Source organism: Salvelinus fontinalis, unplaced genomic scaffold (assembly GCF_029448725.1).
Source record: "Salvelinus fontinalis isolate EN_2023a unplaced genomic scaffold, ASM2944872v1 scaffold_0127, whole genome shotgun sequence".
In the NCBI taxonomy this organism is placed as follows: Eukaryota; Metazoa; Chordata; class Actinopteri; order Salmoniformes; family Salmonidae; genus Salvelinus; species Salvelinus fontinalis.
The window spans coordinates 45,181-65,793 of NW_026600336.1; the positions used below are offsets into that span (position 1 = coordinate 45,181).

Sequence of the window (20,613 nt, forward strand, 5' to 3'; positions counted from 1 at the left end):
TCGTTAGGTTCGACATCTGTTAAAGGGTCCGGTAGGGAAAGTGTTAAATGGTTGGTCTCTCTCTCCCCTTGCTTTACCAGAGTCAAATATCTTTGCATTAGGTTTGTGTATTTTTGGATCTTATCATAAGGGTTCAATCCTTTTCGGTTCAAAACATCCTTCATGGCCGTATCCAAATCATTTTCAGCTGTTTGTCTGATATTTTCAGGACCCTGCATGTGATTTTTAAGTCTATCCAACTCTTGTTGTGGCACCAAGTACATTTTAGTGGCCATCACACCGCGTGTTCAACCCCCACGTCTGGCCGCAATAAGGCTGGTGATGAAGGGCACGGCTATACTGAGTAAAGGTATAAGAAAACCTCCAGACTGTTGTATACTATGTCTTTTCTTTTGAAGACTGGCCCTTTTATTGGCAAAGAGTTTGATCGCGGTCTTTTGTCTCTTTAATTTTTTCAATTGGTTCAGGGTGAGTGGAATGCGTCCTTTGAGAAGATTCAAAGCAATCTCACATAAGGCTAATATGAGATCTGAAGAACAACTACCCAAGATGGTCTTCCGTCCTTTAGCTGTAGACCCAACTAGCCTTGTCAAGAGGGGCAGGTTTCCTTTTAAACGCAGAGACATAGCGTTTACTTTTTAGGAAGGTATGCAGCAGGCCGCTCCCACGGAAACAGACCTGTACGTAGCCTAAGCTGTTCTGGAGTATTTGCTTTTAAATCCACGATTAAATAAGAAAATGGCTCTTTGGTAGCGTCCTCATAGCTCTCCATAAAGTATGATTTCCTTCCAGGGTACATCTGCTGAGCTAGAGTGCTAATTTGCAGTTTGTCTCTAGGATTTTTAAACAATACCATGTAGTTGGCATTCAAGCTAATGGTACGGCTATTTTTACCTTGGTGAAACACATTCTGGACCAAGTAAAGCACGGACAGGTTTCTATGATGAGTATATTGGGTAAAAGCTCTTGCAATTTCTGGATGTTCGCTACCAGCAAATAGCATATCGTCCAAAACAAGCAGATTGTGTATATGTGGGGGGAGAAGTTGATCATCAGACAGAGAATCGGGTATTCCTTCAACAAACTTGAGTTTTATTGTCTTCAATAATTCATCATACAGAGGTTGGTAACAGGAATAACACCATACAATATTGTCAGGCTTTTGAGATAACACATGTTCAGAATTCTCTAAAATACTTTTTACAAAAAAAGTTTTACCACTGTTTGATGGGCCTGCAATTAAGGCCGAAAAGGGCAGTTTTAAACGGGGGTCAAAATCCTCGACAGCCGTCATTATATCTTAAGCTTTAAGACACACTGGGGCTTGTAGCCTAAGTCAGTAGCCAAAGGGCAATGTGGTACCGTCAGGCAATAGCCGTCTCTTGTCATAGACTACCCTGAATCTTTTAGTGAGTGGGGCGTTTCTTAGATGGAACCCCTTTTTATCCCTCACTATTTTGTTGTAGGAGGTCAAAATCTCCAAGTCACTATTCTTGTCATTTACGAACCCGTCGACCAAACGCGTGATTGATTCCAAGTTTACACGCGGGGCATTTTCGTAGTTTTGAGTCACGCCTTTGGCTTTCAACACCACGTGATTGTCTTTAGTCCTAAAAGCATAGCTTTTGGGCCCACATGAGGACCATTCTGTGATATGGTCACCCTCGGCGAGTTCACTAGTTAAACCCCCAAGATAGTTGCTAAGTGGGGGGTTCCAATCCCCCGGCTTGCTTACATAGACCACAGAGTCTGTGTCGTGGTAAAGAACCCGCCGCTGAAGCTGTTCCATGAGGGTGTACAGTTCAAGTCGGGCATAGGCTGTGGTAAATGCTGCAAGAAACACATTTACATTACCTGGGGGTAGAACCCACTTTGGGTTGCGACGCCATTGCACCAAGGCAATGTCTTGACTCAAGAATGAAAAATGTGAAATTTCGTATTGGTCCGAAAAAACAAATTCCAAAAATTCTTCCGGGTCTTTAATGATCGAAGTTGTTAGCATATTGCTTCTCTGCGCTAACTTCCCCCAAAGGGAGTTCAAGTACAATTTCGAAACATTTCTTTTGGTTTTGTTGACCTGTATTCTGTCAGGGTCAAGAAGTATGCCTTCTCTGTCATGGTAGTCTTGAATGTACTTCTCTTTACTTTCTTGATCTGTGACCGATGCTGGATAGCCTGAAGCCATCTGCTTGCATCTCAAGAAGGTCTTGATGTACTCTTTAAAAAGTGTGTCTGATTTCCTGGAAAAGTTCCACACTTCAAAGATTTTGGCCACACGATACCCCTTCTCCAAAGCCTTAGAGAATTCAACGGTGACCCAGACACCGGTCAGGGCTCTTTGTTGATCTGAGTGATCACATGGGTTTTCCTGGTTGTTGTTTTCACAGCATGTGCGACAAAGGGGAAAGAAAAGTTTTCCTTTAGACCCCTTGTAAGGCAACACCGGTATAAACAGCCCCCTAGGAGGGTAGACAGTCGCTTTGATTAAACCAAAATAATTTTGGGGTTCGTCAAAGTCGCTGTGAATAATTTCAGGATGCCCTATAGGATAGCATGAGGAACTCATTACATGAGGATATAGGGATGTAAAATCTACATAGCCTATTGTCTCGTCGGGTTGAGCTACATAACGCAATGTCAAAGCATTGGTCCTGCCTCCAAACAAGGCCTGTCTCGGTTCCAGGGGCTCTGGAGGGTCATATTGGGTAAGGAAGGCCTGAACATGAGGATCCGCCTTTTTCAGGGCTGTCCATTCGTGTTCCCACAAAACCACAACTTTTAACCCGTATGTAGCCTTTAAAGAATTCAGTTTGTCTTGAAACTCTTGGTACATTTCCCCAAAAGTCTTTTGGGTTAGGACACACATGGCCTGGGGGACAAAGCATAATTTACAACCGTGGAAGAAACAACCGTTGTACTCATACACTGTCTCAACACCGTCAATCTGTGTGTATCCATCTACATGGTAAGGCCCAAAAGCCTTCTCCCCCCGATTCAAAGCATGTTGGATAAAAACATTTTTATCCTGGGCTAGGTACTCCAACCATTGAATGGAGCCACTAGAGTAGGCCTTGAATTGTCGTCGGTAGTTGTCTGGCGATGGGATAGCTATAGATGCTGGAGTTAGATAGTGTGTACGATAGGTTTTCATGCACGCGGATGCAATAGTTGTACAGCTCCAGGGGTCAATGCCTGCATCTTTGATTACCTCTTCTCTGAATCTGAGGCATCCTTCACGTAGTATAACCACGTCATTGTCACAGTATGATTCCATCTCTTTATGAAAATCAAAAGTTCCATGTCTTACTGTCTCGTACCACGTCATGAATTTCTCACGCTCTTTGGTAGACATTTGATCACAACCGTACATTTCGGGGGCTGGATAAGCTCCTATATAATGTAGATTCTCCTCAGATGTGAAGAAGTGGGGGAAATAGCCTTTGACCGAGTTTTCAAAACCCAAGGCCTCTGGCATTTGAGCCAATCTCATGGGTAAGAAGCTTAAGCTGTCAATGTATCTCTGTTTGAAGGCGTGGTCAACAAAACATAAGATTTTACTCCCTTGAGCAATGACACTGGGCGCCACGCCTTGCTGTATCAAAGGGTTCAGAAGCAGATAGGAGTCATAGGCTCGCGCATTGTGAGCTATAAACGTGAAGTTTCTGTACTGGGCCTTTCTAAAATGTTTTAGAAAGAGTCGGGCGCAATCGGGCCCCTCGGCCGACCACTTTTCACCGGTGAAAGTCATGGTAGATACAAAAATAGGCAAGTGAACCCCTGATTGCTGATTTGTCTCAAAATCATAAAAAACATATTTCTCTGTATGTTCATCTTCAGCCAAGGGCTGAATGTAACACTCATGTGGTACTTCTTGAACAAGTTCTGCGTCTCTGCTTTTCAAGGGCCCTTTACAGATTGGGCAATGTAGAATTCCACAAACATGGGGTTTAGGGCTGTCTATTTTAAGGTTGTAATTGCAATGACATTTTGGACATTTCTTGTTAATGTCACAACTGCTTACAGATTTACAGGCCTTGGGGTGCCATGTTTCAGTTTTGTGTTTTTCGTAACAGTAGGCCGAACGACATGTGCGGTGACAATCCTCACAGGGTGTCAAGTTTAGCGGTTGCATAGGGCAATGTTTATCCAGACATACTGAACAGTTATAACGGCACGAGTGCCCCCCCTTGCGGGTGTAGCCGGTATGACAGGCTGGACAGACATATGGGGCGCCTAAAAATGCTGTGATGTTAGTTACGGCATAGTAATGCTCATTTTGCACATAAAAGTACATAGTCTTAGGGTGTGGCTCTTGTATATTTTGGAACTTCAAGAGAGCGTCATTAGCTCTACTGTGGTACAAAACCACAATCTTGATATTCAGAAAGTTTTCAAATTTGCCTATGTCGGAGAAAGCCACAGCCTCGTGTATACCTAAACCCACAGCCTTTTGTAGCTCTTGAGCTTTCTGTAACGCTTCGCGCTCTGTACATCCTGGGCTGAGTAAGTGGGCCAAACCTATGGCAAAGCATAGCTTATTACCATGATTGTGAACGATTATGAGGTAGGCCTTTTTATTGCTTATGATTTCGGACTGCATCAGGCTATCGAGTTTACGTCTCTGCCCGCCGCCCCCTTGTGGTGGCCGGACTAATTGTACTACAAGTTCGAGGGTCCTATCTGCTAGCACGTTTAAATTTGACTGAACAAGGCGTTCTAGCAGGTTAACAAATTGTTCAAGATCTGCTTCACCCCTATTTAAAATAAGCGACACACGGCTCTGCAGACTGTCTCCAAAAATGTCCAACTGTAAGGTATCCCTTGGTTGGCTATAAGCTCTAACTCTATCTACCAGTTCATTCAAAGTGTCCATAAGCATTACGTAAAACACAGCATATTCCCGAATCTGACCCCCCCATGCGCAATTGAAAAACTGTCGAACCTCAATATTGTGGAATTTATTTCGATACAAAACATGTTCACTGCGATCAAGACCATCCCCATCCTGATTTGCTAGACAATTGTCCAACTGTTCAAAAACATCGTATTGGGTTTCAGACTCTTCAGACATGGGTGTTAAAGGCTGGCTTAGAGGTGTAGGTGGTGCAGAATTAAACCTAGGGCTCTCGTTCTGTACATTGTGATCAAGACCTTCCCGCTCCAGATTTGATAGACATTTGTTCAGCTGTTCAAAAACATCGTATTGGGTTTCCTCTTCGAACATGGGTGTTAAAGGATGGCTTAGAGGTGTAGGGCGTGCAGAATTAAACCTAGGGCTCTCGTTCATCTGGGTAATTAAAGATATGATTGATTCGGGTATCTGTGATAACCTGTTTTCATCTGCAGACCCTGACTCATTCATACGTGTAATAATTTCAATGAGTTCGGAGGGAATCTGGGATAATAGGTTTTCATCTATAGCCCCTATGTCAATTAGCCCAGAATCGTTCATATGGTTAATTATATCTTGGAGCTCTGTAGGGATTTCCGCTAAGAGGGTTTCAATTGTCTCGCTTAGGTCTATAGGGGGCGCCATTTCTCTACTTAAGGATGTGTGTGCTTGTGTTTTTTTACATATGTGTTTTTTAACGGAGGTATTTGCTTGTTTTAACCCTACTGTTGTTTAACATGCGGGGAAGCTCTCTACGCCAGAATGACACATCCTGATTGTATTGATGTTCGAATAGAATACCCATACGACGTTGAAGTAAAGCCTTTCGTGATTTTAAACCCTGTGTAAAAGCCTTGAAAAGCACGGCTTGGTCTATTTCACAAGAGGCTGTTGCCCCACCAGAATTGGCCGCTTCAATAAGGTTGGCCACTTCACAGAACATCAAATCGTCTACCTCAGAAATGTCATTTAAAACTTTGAAATCATCAGGCTTCGCTGTTCTGGTGACTGGGGTCTTTGGCGCCTCCTCGGGATCTAGATGTGTAGCTTCTTGGATGTCTTTATAAGCCGGCGAGGAGTCTGCATTAAAAATAATACATACAGAAAAATAGGTTATTAACCCTAAAATATGTTTGATAAAAATGTAAAATACATTTCAGATATAAGCCTATATATTAACAATACATTAATTAAATACCTCGGCTTTTTTGAAGAGGGCTGTTCTGAAGAAGCTCTGAGAACTCGGGAACATGTCTTTGGGCAACCCTAATTATAGCATCTGCCTGGTCTGTAGCTTGTGAGCCTGAAAGTAAAAAAAAAAAAAAAAAACACCATTAGTCCATGTTTAAACATATTCAGGCATAAAAATAAAATATATATATATAAATGATAATTGACTCATACCTTGTCCTTGTAACGCTGTCTCGTGAATACCCTCCCAGTAGTATTGTTCGGGTGAAGCGGACCTGTGGATCTGGGCCCTGATTGTCCGTTGGTGTTTAATAGGGGGCGTCCAACGGTCCTGGGTCAGGGGAGTTGACAGGCCGTTTAAAGTCTCTGTTTGCGGCTTGTGTGTAAATACATCCTGGGAGTAGGGCACAATTGTCTCGTAGGCATATCCTTCACAGAAACCGTGTAGACTCCCTATGGCACCCGTTCTAGGATGTATTTCCGCTGTAAACACATAAAATAACTTTTAATATAAGATGCCGACACTTTTTGTTTTTAAGGTATAAATATTCTTACGGAATTCTTGGATCTTACTTACTACAATTCAGGGTCGGCGTTGGGATGTGAGCAATTTGTTCCGGAGACCCTACGGCCGGTTCGAGTTCAGTTATATCTCGGAGAATCTGAGTGAAGGTTTGAGAATCTAAAAAAACATTAGATAATATTAAAGCTCTAATCATTTTAGCTAATATTGACATTTTATACGTTAAGAATCCAGGCCCTAAGGCCTGTTTAATATTTCTATAACATACAACGTTTTCAAACAATTCCCAAGAACAAACAAATCTAATATATAGCATATGTAAATATTTATTTCAAGAACTAACCTTGAGAAATATCCATGAGTAGGTTTTTCCCAGATGATCTTTTTTAACGGGGTCCGTTCGATAACTATTCCTGGGGGAATGCTGTAGGGTAAATGCGCTAAAACGAAGCTAACAGGGGACCTGTTTTGCTTAGCTTTTGTAGCCGTCGGACTCTAGTGGTGTCGTATTTTTTCGCGCTAAAACCGCCTCAAAGTTATCTTTGAAGCCTAAGGCATGTGGTTCAAACACCAGCCATTTGGTTCAAACATAGGGTATTGGGGGGTGTCTAAACATTAGGTATCTTTTTTGATATTCTAAAATCTCCGGGGGCTAGCATCTAGATGCTGGGGTGGGGAGGTCTCGACAGCGCTGGGCTGAATGACTTTTAGGCATCTGTTTTGCCAGATAGTGTAAACCTTGGTTTCAAACGACCCCCATGCATAGAGAGCCTTGAGCGCAGATGCAAGGGTATTTTTTTAACAAACACCTCGCCCCCTTTTTCTGTTTTTGAAACACACACACACACACACACACACACACAGCCACTACATCATACGCACGCACATACGCGCGCACATTGCGCAAGTTTTTTTTCTCAGGGACAGACTGCGCTAAGAGTGAACAAACGCGAGAGTTCATAACGTGGTGAGATTCTGCTTTTAAAACCATTTATTTCATTCAAAATATTTAGTACATACATTTTATAGCGTTACATTCTTAAGGTATTTTACGAAGCCTTTCTTACAGATCCAGGGATCTGATGCAACCACCCGCCATTGTCAGTGTCCAGTTGGTCATCAAAATGCCGGGATCTCTTGCCAGGCTCATCAACACTTGGTAAGTTTTCACTCCAGGGGTACATCCTACGTCGGGCCTTTTGGTCCTGGTTATGTCTCAAGAAAAGTCGAGGCCAGCGCCTTAACTGTTCGCGATTTTTGAAGAGAATGTCCAGCTTATTCATAAGTGTTATGAAAATTGGATAATCCACCCATTTAAAACTAAACACAGGAATAAAAAAGTTGACATCTTTGCATGCTCTGGATGCTACTGGAGAATTGACAGACTTTGTAGCATTACCCGCATCATAAACTTCACAGGCTAAAATTGTCACTTTGTTGTCAGGGTTATAGTCCATTGAAGCAATTCTTAGAGCCTTGAGATCACTGCGGCCGAGGACCTGTTCTTCCAACGCATAGCCTGGCACAGCTGTGCCACTCAGGACCTGTTCAATTTTACAAAGAGCCAGCCTGATGTTTAGCCATTCTCTCATGCCCAGAGCAGGAGAAAAACTCGCAGGTTTTGCCGGATAAACGGGTTTGGGGCCACTGGCGTTGAAGATCTTTACCGTAGAATCCTCCGGCTGGAATATGTAAGACATATGGCCCTCGCTCGTACCCAAAAATCCTTTAAAACATTCTGGAGCTTCACACAGAACTTCCTGAATGCTTTGTTCACTGGGTTCATGACAAGCCGAGCATAACATACCATAAATTGACATATGTGTCATTTTTGTTTAATATTCAGGGGGTTTATCTTGTACAATCTTAAACATGCATTGTTTTGGGGCTTTATAAGGCTTCTGCAAAGCCAGCCTCTTTGAAATGTTCATTAACAACCCACAACACTAGACATCCTGGAACAGTTTGACATGACACCTGGTCACTTACTTACCCCAAAAACCCCAGGATCAGGATGTCCTGACCGGAAGCCCAAATATGGGCATGCCCCCCTTTCTACAAACCATTGGGGCATCAATCACTACATAGGGTCATAAATCATGATCTTTTTTTGATTTACGACATTGACAGCTTGACACTTACCCCAAAGACCCCCACCCCGGCCAGGATGTCCTGACCGGAAGCCCAAATATGGGCATGCCTGCTACAACAGGACATAGGGTCATAAATCAGGCTGGGGTCATAAATCATTACCGGTTGACCTGACAACTGGACCCTTACCCAAAGACCCCCACCTAACCATCAGAATGTCCTGACAGGCAGCCCCTTAGGTTCACATAGCGGTCACATAGGCTCACATAGGGTCATCCATCAAATTTTGACGTGTGACATCTACTTTAATCTCTCTCCTAATAATCCCCAGTTTACAATTGGCTCATTCATCCCCCTCCTCTCCCCTGTAACTATTCCCCAGGTCGTTGCTGCAAATGAGAACGTGTTCTCAGTCAACTTACCTGGTAAAATAACAGTAAAATAAAATAAATAAATAAAATGCTAGAGCCATTGTCGAACTTTGTAGACTCTTTTATTAAATCTCATGTGCAAGCATTGCCATCATATTGTAATGACCTGACTAGATCATAAAGGAACAATTGTCCAGACAGAGGCTTGAGTTTACGAATTGACGGTTTATTAACCCAACTTTACACAGGCTAGTGTTTGGACGTAGCCCACGCCAAATAAATGAAAGATAACCACAAGCCAACCGTGACCTTCTCTTGTGAAGGCCAGACATAAGAGAGAGAACAAAGGCTAAACCTGGTCTTAACTTCCAATGCTCCATCCCCCTGCCCAACCGCCCTCCACGCTACTCTGCCAACTGCCAGGATTGGAAGATAGCAGGTTGATTGGCAGGTCGGACCGTGCGAACACTGGGTACTGGTAAGTACAACACAACCACCTACTAGCCTAACACATAACACACAGCTGTCTGTGCGGGTCGCTACAATATGTAAAAGACTCTATAGACTTCATAAACAAGATCTCACCAATAACGTGTTTAAAAGAAGACTGTATTTTGGTCACATTAGATGTCGAGAGTCTATATACCAGCATTCCCCATGTGGGGGGGCTGGCAGCACTAGCACACTATTTGGGAGACAGAGATACTAATGAATATTGTAAGGAATTGTATTAGATATTGGTAACTTGTTTTAACAACTTCTCAACATTAGCTATGGTTGACACAATATACACACTCCCTTTTATATTGGACATATGCTGGACTCATTGGACACATGCACGACTCCCACAACTCCCCTCCCCCATGACAATCACTCAGACACACACAACTCAGGGTTGGAGCTCCAGACAAAGAACTACCTCAGGAACCAATGGAACGTGGACACCAGGCCTGTGCAGGACTACCCAAGACCCAGATCGACCAATCGGAAGGCCAGACTCGCAGATCAACCTACTTTGCTTGTTGTCTATATATAAAACTGTACAACTGTGGAAACTCTCCCCTTTTCCTGACGACCCCATACGGATCAGATAGAAAGAGCCGTGCTGCACGCTTTGCATAATATTTTTACACTTGATTAAACCTGCCTTATTATAAAATTATCCACCTCGTCCTATGTCTCCACTTGGTCTCCTGTCTCAAGTAAAACGAATTATCAACAAACTTGGTAAGCAGAGGATGGTCAAAACATATTTGAATTCGGCCCAATAGAAAATTCATCGGACAGGAGACGAGGGAGAAAGATTCAAGAAGGAGAGGTGACCCGCTCGAGGGAGACGTCGGCGATTCAACTCACCCAGGAAACTGATCAAAGAGCTCGAAAATATTAAGGTAAGCAGAGCCGGTTTAATCAAAATCTGCATATTGTATTATAGCCAATATCTAAATTCAATGATCAGAAGTACTGAGGTGAGTGTGAATTGTTGCTAAATTTATGTGGAATTGTTTAGAATCTAAGGCATTGTGTAAAGATATTTGCGAAGTATAAAATCAAGTCGTATTAGTAATCTGGAACTAGTTGAATTATTCTTCAACTAGGAGTATCGGGGATAAATCTAAGCTTGATGCTGTTCAAGTCGAATTAGTAATCTGGAACTAGTCGAATTATTCTTCAACTAGGAGTATCGGGGATAAATCTAAGCTTGATGCTGTTCAAGTCGAATTAGTAATCTGGGACTAGTGGACATGGCACCCCACTAGGAGCATCGGTGATAAATCTAAGCTTGAACTAGGAGTAATGGTATTAAACTTGAAACTCAAATGTATTTGAAATGTAATGTAGCCTGTTCAAGTCGTATTAGTAATCTGGGACTAGTGGAAATGGCACCCCCCTAGGAGCATCGGTGAGAAATCTAAGCTTGGCGTATTGGGATTCAAGTCGCATTAGTAATCTGGGACTAGTTGAAACATTTTTCAACTAGGAGCATCGGTGATAAATCTAAGCTTGAAATAGGAGCAAGGGTATTAAACCTGAAACTCTCCAAATTAATGTGGTTGAAATGTAATGTGATCTGTTCAAGTCGCATTAGTAATCTGGGACTAGTTGAAAAAATTTTCAACTAGGAGCATCGGTGATAAATCTAAGCTTGAAATAGGAGCAAGGGTATTAAACCTGAAACTCTCCAAATTAATGTGCGTGATTGAGCGTTCCACGAGATCTATTGCTACTAATTAGCTATAAGCTAAATTCAGGCTCCGTTAGTAGTGACCGCCGAGTCAGAATCTGTGTGCCACGGTGAAGCAGCCATTTACGGTTGATGAGTTGACCTGGTTTTCCCCTCTTATACTGTTGGTAAATCCTTAAGGGATAGAATTCATTTGAAAATTATTATAGAAGCGCGTGAATTACTAGTATATTGTCCCCAAAGGAAAATTTCTGAAATGTTTTGGCAAAGTATTTAATTAATCGGAAAAAGTTTAAATTAACCGGGAAAGTTAAAAGAAATAATATCTCTCGAATTAAAGGTCTTATAATTGCCATTCCAATTATATCAGGAGCGCCTGAATTCATTAGTATATTGTCCCCAAAGGAAACTTCTGAAATATTTTGCCAAAGTATTTAATTAATTAAATTAGCGAAGAGCAATAATAATTTTTATTATAAGTACCCAAAACTGTCATTCCAATTATAACAGGAGCGCGTGAATATATTCGTATATTGTTTCAAAAAATATAGCTGAAATATTGTTGGAAAACGAAAATAATTCATCGAATACACGGCAATAAAATCCTTTGTCCACGCGAGTCGGACACCAGACTGGGGGAGGTTAGAGGAAGAAAAATACATCGCTGGTTTCGATCAGTGACGGGCTAAAGTATACAAAGATAATAATAGACCCAGACATAGCTCAACGACAAAATGACCACGACTATCGTCCCCAAACACAAATTCAACGAATATTTAGATCAGAGAATGAAAGACAGAGCAGGCGGGAAATTACACTACAAACCCGTTAAAAGAGTTTGGGAAGAAGTGAGGCTGAGATGGATTCAAGCAGGCTTCCTTAGTGGAGTCGCCCCATCAAAAGGGCAACCCCTCATTATGGAGAAAGAATTGGAGGAAGCAGTGAAGCAAGGGATAGAATGTGAAGTTGATAAGAATAAGAGTCACTTATTTAAAAAAGAAGGGACAAAGCAGAGGGAGAAGGCAGAGGCCGAGATGAAAATAGGATTATGGGCAATTGAGGAAATTAGAAAAGCTCTCCCTTACCGGAAACCTGATACGATGGGAGTGGTCACTGGAGCACCAACTGACACCAAAGAGGGCAGGCCCAACAATAATGACACCCCACCTACCACCACAGCAGCCCCATCGGCCCCAACCCATCTCAGGGGCACTGTGGGGTTAATGGCAATTCCCCAGGCTCAGTTCAACTCCCATGTGCATCACCACATTACCCAATACAATAAGGGTAAGGGAGGGGCTGAAACACAAATCCAGTCCCTACAGGTACAACTTTTGAAACTACAATTGAAAGGGGCCCAGAAAGGAGAGAAACCCAAGAAACAGATGGTGGCTGAAGACCAACAAGAAATCTCACAAATCATTGAAAAAACTGTTTCCCGAATGATACAGCAACAACAACTACCCATCTTCACCCAGCAGGGACCACCTATACACCCACCCCAGGAGCAGCCATTCCAACTGCCGTATGCCTACCCGCTTCAGCCATACCCTTCGTCGGAACCACCACTACAACCCTACTACCCACTACCACAATCAAACTATTCACCCACATGGGGACAGCCCCAGAGGTACTCTGGATCTTATGGAAGCTGTCATAATTGTAAACAAGCTGGGCATATGGTGCGACAGTGTCCGCACCCAATAACCCCGGCCCAAAGCCAGTTTCTGGCCAAAAGGGGACGAGGATACGCCCCTAGACCAAGGGGGAGTCAGGCAAATGATGTATCAACCACGTGCGGCCCTTCAACCCGCATACAATCACCCCAATCCAGACCCGAATCAGCAATCACCTCCCCCTTTTCAGGGCATGGCTGACGAATATGCCCCATGGCCCTGAAGCTGCTCACCACTAACCTACACTCATCATTGACCTGGACTACTGAAGCATCAAAGGCTTTTGCACTCTTGAAAACAGATCTCTAAGTGGCAGTAGCCCTAACAGCACCTGACTAAAAAAACAAGTTCCATCTGGATGTTTCTGAAAAAGAAGGATTTACATCATCCATCCTTTTCCAGAACCTAGAGGGGGAGAGAAGAGTGTTGAGGTATCACTCCTCCAAACTGGACCACATTGAAGAAGGACAAACCACATGCTCCAGGTATGTGGCTGCAGTGGCAAAAGCTATTGGAAAAACAGCCCACATGATAATGTGCCATCCATTGGAAATCCACACCCACCATGGGGTTGCAGCATATCTGATGAGCAAAGAATTCACGTTCAGCGCTGAAAGGAAAACGGAAATCCAGAATAAATGCACACAATCACACATCACATTTGTCAACACTGACAAAAACATGGCAGACGCACTCAATGCTGAAGGTCTACCCCACTCCTGTGCAGAAAGAGCTGCACAGGAACTGAAACGGAGACCTGACCTGGGGAACGAACCACTCACCAACACACACAGATATGGGGAAAGACAATGTGACAAATGGAAAAAGGTACCTGTTAGTTATGGTAGACAGGTTCTCTAAATGGGTTGAGGCAATACCAACAGCAGGGGAGGATGCAAAATAGGTCATTAGGTGGCTGCAAACCGAACTCATGTGTATTGTTTAATGACAAACGCTCCATGTACCAATAGGGTCGGATGTGTAAATGTCAACTGATTAATGGATGTTGTTTAATGATGGGGTTAGTGTACAGGCCACAATCTCATAAGTCTCGTGGAACGCGCCAATCAAATGTTTGTGCAGGTTTGAAGTTGATTTGGGTTAAAGTCCTGCCCCTGGCGTTGCTGGCCATGATAGCCTCTCCAGGTGCAGGCACCCATCTCTCTCCTCATGAGACAATGGCTGGAGGAGTCATGCTGGGTTCACCAAGGAAGGGAGGTCATATGCCCGCCCTTGATGTACAACAAATTGTAATGTTTGATAATTGACGGAACTTTCTGCAGCTCTCTCCACACAGATTCACAAGGTCCAACGGGGAAGCAGAAGGGAGATCTGGCACACGGAAGGTAAAAAATTGGTGACTGGGTGGGGTTAATGTCCACAAGAGAAAGTGGCTAGAACCCAGGTGGACTGGACTGTACGAAGTGGGGGAGGTTACTTCACACTCAGTCCAGGTCAAAGGTAAATCAGGCGCACCTTGGCACCACCTCACACATTGCACTCCAGCCCCAATCCCTTCTAGAACACTGACAGAAGTCAGAGCTGATTTAAACAGCTTAAATTCGATTCCAAAGGAAGACATTCCTGACTCAGGTGATGCGGAATCAAACTCCGCCTCCCCTGATAAAGGAACCTCGCCCAGTTAGAGGGATATTTCTCCCTCCCTGGGCAAGGCTAGGGATATCTGGCCCCTTATTTGTGATATTCCTACTGATATTTGGGGTGTCCCTGGGCACTTTCACATGGTTAATAGAATAACTATAACCGGATTCCCATGGATGTATGTCACGGACACTCTAGTCTAACTAGGTAATAATAGATTAAATTTTTTTTTTAAAAATAAAAAATTTAGAAAACAATAGTTAAAATAAGAAACTAAAATGGCTCAAATTGAGAAGGTTGAATAAGAGTGGGTGGAGAGCTGTGAAGAGAATGGACAGAAGATGGCAGTATTGCAGCACCCAATGGTCTCCCAGCCGACTGGTTGAATGCTGGTGACATAATTTTGTTTTTTGGAGTAAACATTAAGGTTAAGGGTTTCCGTGTACCCAGAGATAAGATATCTTAAAAGAATACACTCATATGGGAATAGGAGTTTTACTTTCTGAGTTTTATTTAGGCAAGGGACTTTGAGAAGATAAAGGGTTCCTTTGGTATGTTTAGATATGGAACACGAATGTAGGTGTAACATTTTGACCTGTTTTCTGTTTCCATTGCATTTTCCGGCGACTTGATCACTCGCGGGGAAATGTGGTGAGAATAATGAGATTGTGTCATTTGGGATACTAGTTTTGAGGTAAATTGATTATAATAGAGTTTATAACTCTTGACCATAAGGTAAGCATTTGTATTGGCCATTAGAAGATAAAGATAGGTTAATTAAGGTTATGTTAGGACTTTAAAGATTGACACTATAAGACCTGTTGTTATTTTTAAATCCATGCAGATAAAGTCAAAACAGTGAGACACTTAGTTAATATTGTAAAGGAACACATAGAAAAAGGCAGACAGATGGGTCTACCCCGCACTGTTGAGACCTTGAAGGTTTGAGAGCAGAGTGGGGAGGGTGGACCAGGAAATGAGCAAGGTGGGCTGTGAAATAAGATAGGAGGGAAATGGGTTAACATATATAAGCAGCACAGATACATTTCAAAGTAGATAGGTCACTTGACAGAGAATTGGAAAAGAATAGATATGGATGTGCGCCCAGGGGAGAATTGGATATGCGGGGAATAGAAGGGACGTTCCTATAATATGATGTACAAGGTTATTATTTAGAGTAGGTAAGGTTGATACCTGGCCAGAGCCAGGTATCAAACGAAGGAGGGTACATTGTGGACTGGGAAAGGATGGGGCCCATTGGATAATAAACTTATTTAAAATTAAACATTTATAGCTAAAAAATTAGGCATAGAAGTTAAATATATAATCAGAAAGAACAAATGAGGAACTGTTTGTTAACCAAACCTGTATGTCCAAGAGTTTATACATTGCAGGTGAATCAAGGGAGAAGGTGAATCACTCGACCTGGGGGCATATCGCACTTGGAGGGTGAGACACACTGACACTGCCGAATGATCACAGAGTTAAGGAGAAGAACCGTTGCTAATAGAGCTCGGGGATCAACTCCTTAATGAAGAATCCCTGACCCTGACCTCTCAACCCTGTGTACGTTCATAGAAGTGAAAGTGTTGCTTGATCTCTGGCTGATGATGTGTTCTCTGGGAGAGGGTGGGGTTTTACAGGACTGCTTGTAGTCCTGAGCTGTTTGATCAGGATACGATGGGGATGTTACCATCGCGGTGCTGCCAGAACCACCACCAGTTCCAACGGACCAGGGTTCAGCCGGTCTCCTCCACCACTTCAAGACCAAGTCCCACGCCATCACCTAAGCTCTCCAATCTGGTACAGATAATAAATATAAAAGACATCTCAGATAGTGACCAATTGGGGACTGAAACTGGTTATGAGGAAAGGGAGAATATGTGGTTGGCCTACAAAATACTTAATAGAAAGGACTGTGTCGTATGTGAACATGCCAGACCTATTCTGGCTGCTCACCCATTTGTCCTAAGTAATGGGGAAGGTTGGATGTGCATAGTGGAAAAGTTCAAGCCAAATGCAACCCTGTGTAAGACTCTGAGTCTTGTGTTCCCAGTGGTCCCTCCCCAGAAGGTACCGTGGGGAGTTAAGGCATATGGGGGACATAACAGCTGTATCACTGGTACAGGTAGAGGTATAGACTATGGAAGGCTCCCTGCTACTACCTGCATCACTAATACCACTATTAACTAGAGGTGTTGCTGATGTATGGTGGATGTGTGGACCTGCCAGGCGGTTGACCCCATTTTTGAAAGGAAATTGTCGTTGCTCATGTGTTTTGGCCAGTCTGATGCCACCATTGCCTATTATTATAGCTAATCAACTTCTGGGAGCTACACAGGACACAGAGGCTTGGGACCAACCCAGGAGACGGCAGAAACGTGACGCTCCTTGGTCCGAGGGTACAGATAACATGCACACCAACCTGTTGGGGGTCCCAATAGGGGTCCCCCACGAATTCCAGACATTAACCAGGAATGATGGCCTGTGGCATCTGATGCCCATCATTGGCCCAGCTATTGTTGATGCTAAAACAAAAGGTCTGGATCAATTATATCTACTATAATTAATGATGATTTGTCAAACACACCCACACAGGACTTACAGGGATGGCTGAACAATTGGATGCTACCTCACAAACCAGTAGACACAATAGACTAACACTGGACATAAGTCTGGCCAACAAGGGAGGTGTAACAGTGTTGCACGTTTGTTCCTAACAATACTAGTCCGGATGGGAGCATTTCAAAAGCTCTGAGTGGGTTGGCAAGGTTATCAGTGGAGATGAAGGGTCTTGCAGGTGTGGAGGAGAGTGGACTGTTCCCCTGGCTGGGTGGTTGTTTTGGTAAGTACACTGCAAGGACGATTACTGGATTTCTGACACTAGTTGTGGTTTTTCATTTCTGTGTTGCCTGTATCATACCTTGTTTGAAGAAGTTTGTTACAGATGTGTAAGGGGCCTCTGGTTGATGCTCCAGTTGGAGAGGCTGATACGAAAACGAGCTTCCGCAGGAGAGTGGGCTGACAGAGGAGGACCCTTGGTTTGCTGTAGATGATGTTGTTGAATGAATAAAAAGTGATGTTTGTCCTCCCTGTTGTGAAGGTTTGAAGTTCCCGGGTGGCGACGAGCCCACCTGGTACAGGTTGTATAGAGGGATGGACCGGAGGGTTTAACATATTCTCGTTTTTTGGTTTACTAATGTGTGGTTGGCCACTCCAGGGGTAGTTATTGGAGTGGTCTCCTTTTTGGTCCTTGCTCATTTACGACTCAACTTACATTGATGCTATTGGTGTCCCTAGGGGGTGCCAGATGAATATAAACTGGCGGACCAAGTGACAGCTGGGTTTGAATCATCATTTTGTTGGTGGTGTACAGTTAATAAAAATGTGGACAGAATTAACTACATTCATTTTAATGTCCAGAAACTGGGCAATTGGACTCAACAAGGCTTCGAGGCGGTCCATGGACAATTGGCAGCTACGTCCCTGATGGCATTTCAAAATAGAATCGCGGTTGATATGTTATTGGCTGAACGGGGGGGGGGTCTGTGCAAATGTTTGGTGAACAGTGTTGTACTTTCATTCCCAATAACACAGCTACGGATGGGAGTCTGACTGTAGCATTGGAGGGACTTCGTACCCTTAATGGTAAGATGAAACAGCATTCTGGAGTGGACACTACTATGTGGGACTCATGGATGGATGCTTTTGGTAAATATAAGACGCTGGTTTCCTCCATCCTAGTATCAATTTCTGTTTTTGCGGCCATTCTTGTACTTTGTGGATGCTGTTGCATTCCATGTGCGCGCACGCTTGCTAGCCGTGTTATAACTGCAGCCATAGACCCTAATCAGGAAAGGGCCCAAATGTTCCCATTGCTTGAGGATGGGGAAGCTGGACCTGTCTATCTATTTGAGGACTAAGATACTTTTATGTCACGTCTCTTGTGAGACGTGAAGAGAGGGAATTAAAAAAATTTGTCTTCTGACAAATTTTATCCCTTAGCTTTGTCTTTTTATATACTTTTATGTCACGTCTCTTGTGAGACGTGAAGAGAGGGAATCAAAAATTTGTCTTCTGACAAATTTTATCCTTTAGTTTTGTCTTTTTATATACTTTATGTCACGTCTCTTGTGAGACGTGAAGAGGGGGATTTGTAAGGAATTGTATTAGATATTGGTAACTTGTTTTAACAACTTCTCAACATTAGCTATGGTTGACACAATATACACACTCCCTTTTATATTGGACATATGCTGGACTCATTGGACACATGCACGACTCCCACAACTCCCCTCCCCCATGACAATCACTCAGACACACACAACTCAGGGTTGGAGCTCCAGACAAAGAACTACCTCAGGAACCAATGGAACGTGGACACCAGGCCTGTGCAGGACTACCCAAGACCCAGATCGACCAATCGGAAGGCCAGACTCGCAGATCAACCTACTTTGCTTGTTGTCTATATATAAAACTGTACAACTGTGGAAACTCTCCCCTTTTCCTGACGACCCCATACGGATCAGATAGAAAGAGCCGTGCTGCACGCTTTGCATAATATTTTTACACTTGAATAAACCTGCCTTATTATAAAATTATCCACCTCGTCCTATGTCTCCACTTGGTCTCCTGTCTCAAGTAAAACGAATTATCAACAATATCCACCAACAAACTTCATTCTAGAGTTGGCTGAATATGTTTTGACGTATAACTATTTCAGGTTGGATGATGAATACTACCTCCAAACGAATGGAACATCGATGGGCTCTACATTTATGCGAACCTCTATAAGGGTCTTTTTGAAGAACGTTTTGTTAATAATGAAAACGAGAATCCATTTTTGAATAAAGTCCTGAAGTGGTATCGATATATTGACGACATTTTTTGTATATGGGAAGGAACTGAAGACGAACTGTCAGATTTTATGGCACTACTCAATGACATTGACCCTAATCTAAAATTCACTATTGAACGTGACACTCAAAGTGTTCATTATCTCAATTGAGAAATCAAATGGAACCCTGTTTACAGCTCTGTATAGAAAAGAAACGAGAAATACTCTATTACAGGGTGACAGCTTCCACCCTGAGCCATTAAAAAGAGGACTTCCAAGAATACAGTTTTTTAGACTGCGCTGTATATGCCACTCCACAGAGGATTATCTAGAAAAAGCAGTGGAGATGCGCATGAGGTTTCTAAGAAGAGGCTATTCGTCACTGTAATATTTGTGTTGTGGAGAAATGACCCGGCAGGAGACAAGAGTACAGTTAGTTTTCGTTTAGTCAAAACCTCTCGAGCTCTACAGTTCCCGGGCACAGTAGTGCGCATGTGCATTTCCTATTAGGTTTAGTAACGTAACACTGTCGTAATACATCACCGCTTAGTAACAGCATAGTAATATAATATACTAATATAATATAAACAGATGTAGATCCCAGATACTACAGTCACAATGTTTGGATGAAGCTCATAATTTGGCATTGGAAAAAACACGAGATGAACTGCTACAAAGAAGACCCGCTAAAGTTAAAGAACACTCCGTAATGTTCACAACTACATATCCTTTGAGTTCACGAAAAGTAGGAGGTGTGGTCAAGAAACATTGGCATATTTTATCATCGGATCCAGTTTTGCCGGCTGAATTTAAATATCCACCACTTATTGTGTATAGGAGAGGTCGCAATTTACGCGATAAATTGGTTCATGCCAACTGCCAGCCACAAAAGAAAATCAGCCAAGCTATTTTACACCCTCTACCAAATGGTAGATATAAATGCAGAGGATGCGCACAGTGCCACAATATGATAAAGTGTGAATATTTCTGCCACCCACACGCAGGAAAACGGTTCCAAATAAACAACATTATTACGTGTTCCACCACCCATGTTATTTACATGATTAAATGTCCATGTGGGCTCTGTTATGTCGGTAAAACCACCCGCTCTCTCAAACAGAGAATTAGTGAACATAAAAATTCAATCAGGAGAAACGACAGGGATTATCCAGTCGCTGTGACCGGAAGCATGACATTTCCACCTATAGATTTTGTGGCATAGAGAACGTTAAGATATCAGACAGGG

The 20,613-nt window shown here is 43.0% G+C and overlaps 1 protein-coding gene across 1 annotated transcript; it reads right to left on the bottom strand.

Moving 5' to 3' along the window:
• Positions 1 to 5,454: 5,454 nt before the first annotated feature.
• Positions 5,455 to 6,964, bottom strand: LOC129843381 (uncharacterized). The gene is made up of 5 exons (XM_055912088.1): positions 6,949 to 6,964; positions 6,712 to 6,764; positions 6,296 to 6,584; positions 6,090 to 6,194; positions 5,455 to 5,971 (listed from the first exon to the last, which is right to left on the bottom strand). Exons 1-5 carry the CDS (start codon positions 6,962 to 6,964, stop codon positions 5,586 to 5,588), a joined length of 849 nt encoding a protein of 282 aa, XP_055768063.1. The 3' UTR covers positions 5,455 to 5,585.
• Between the last annotated feature and the right edge of the window lie 13,649 nt (positions 6,965 to 20,613).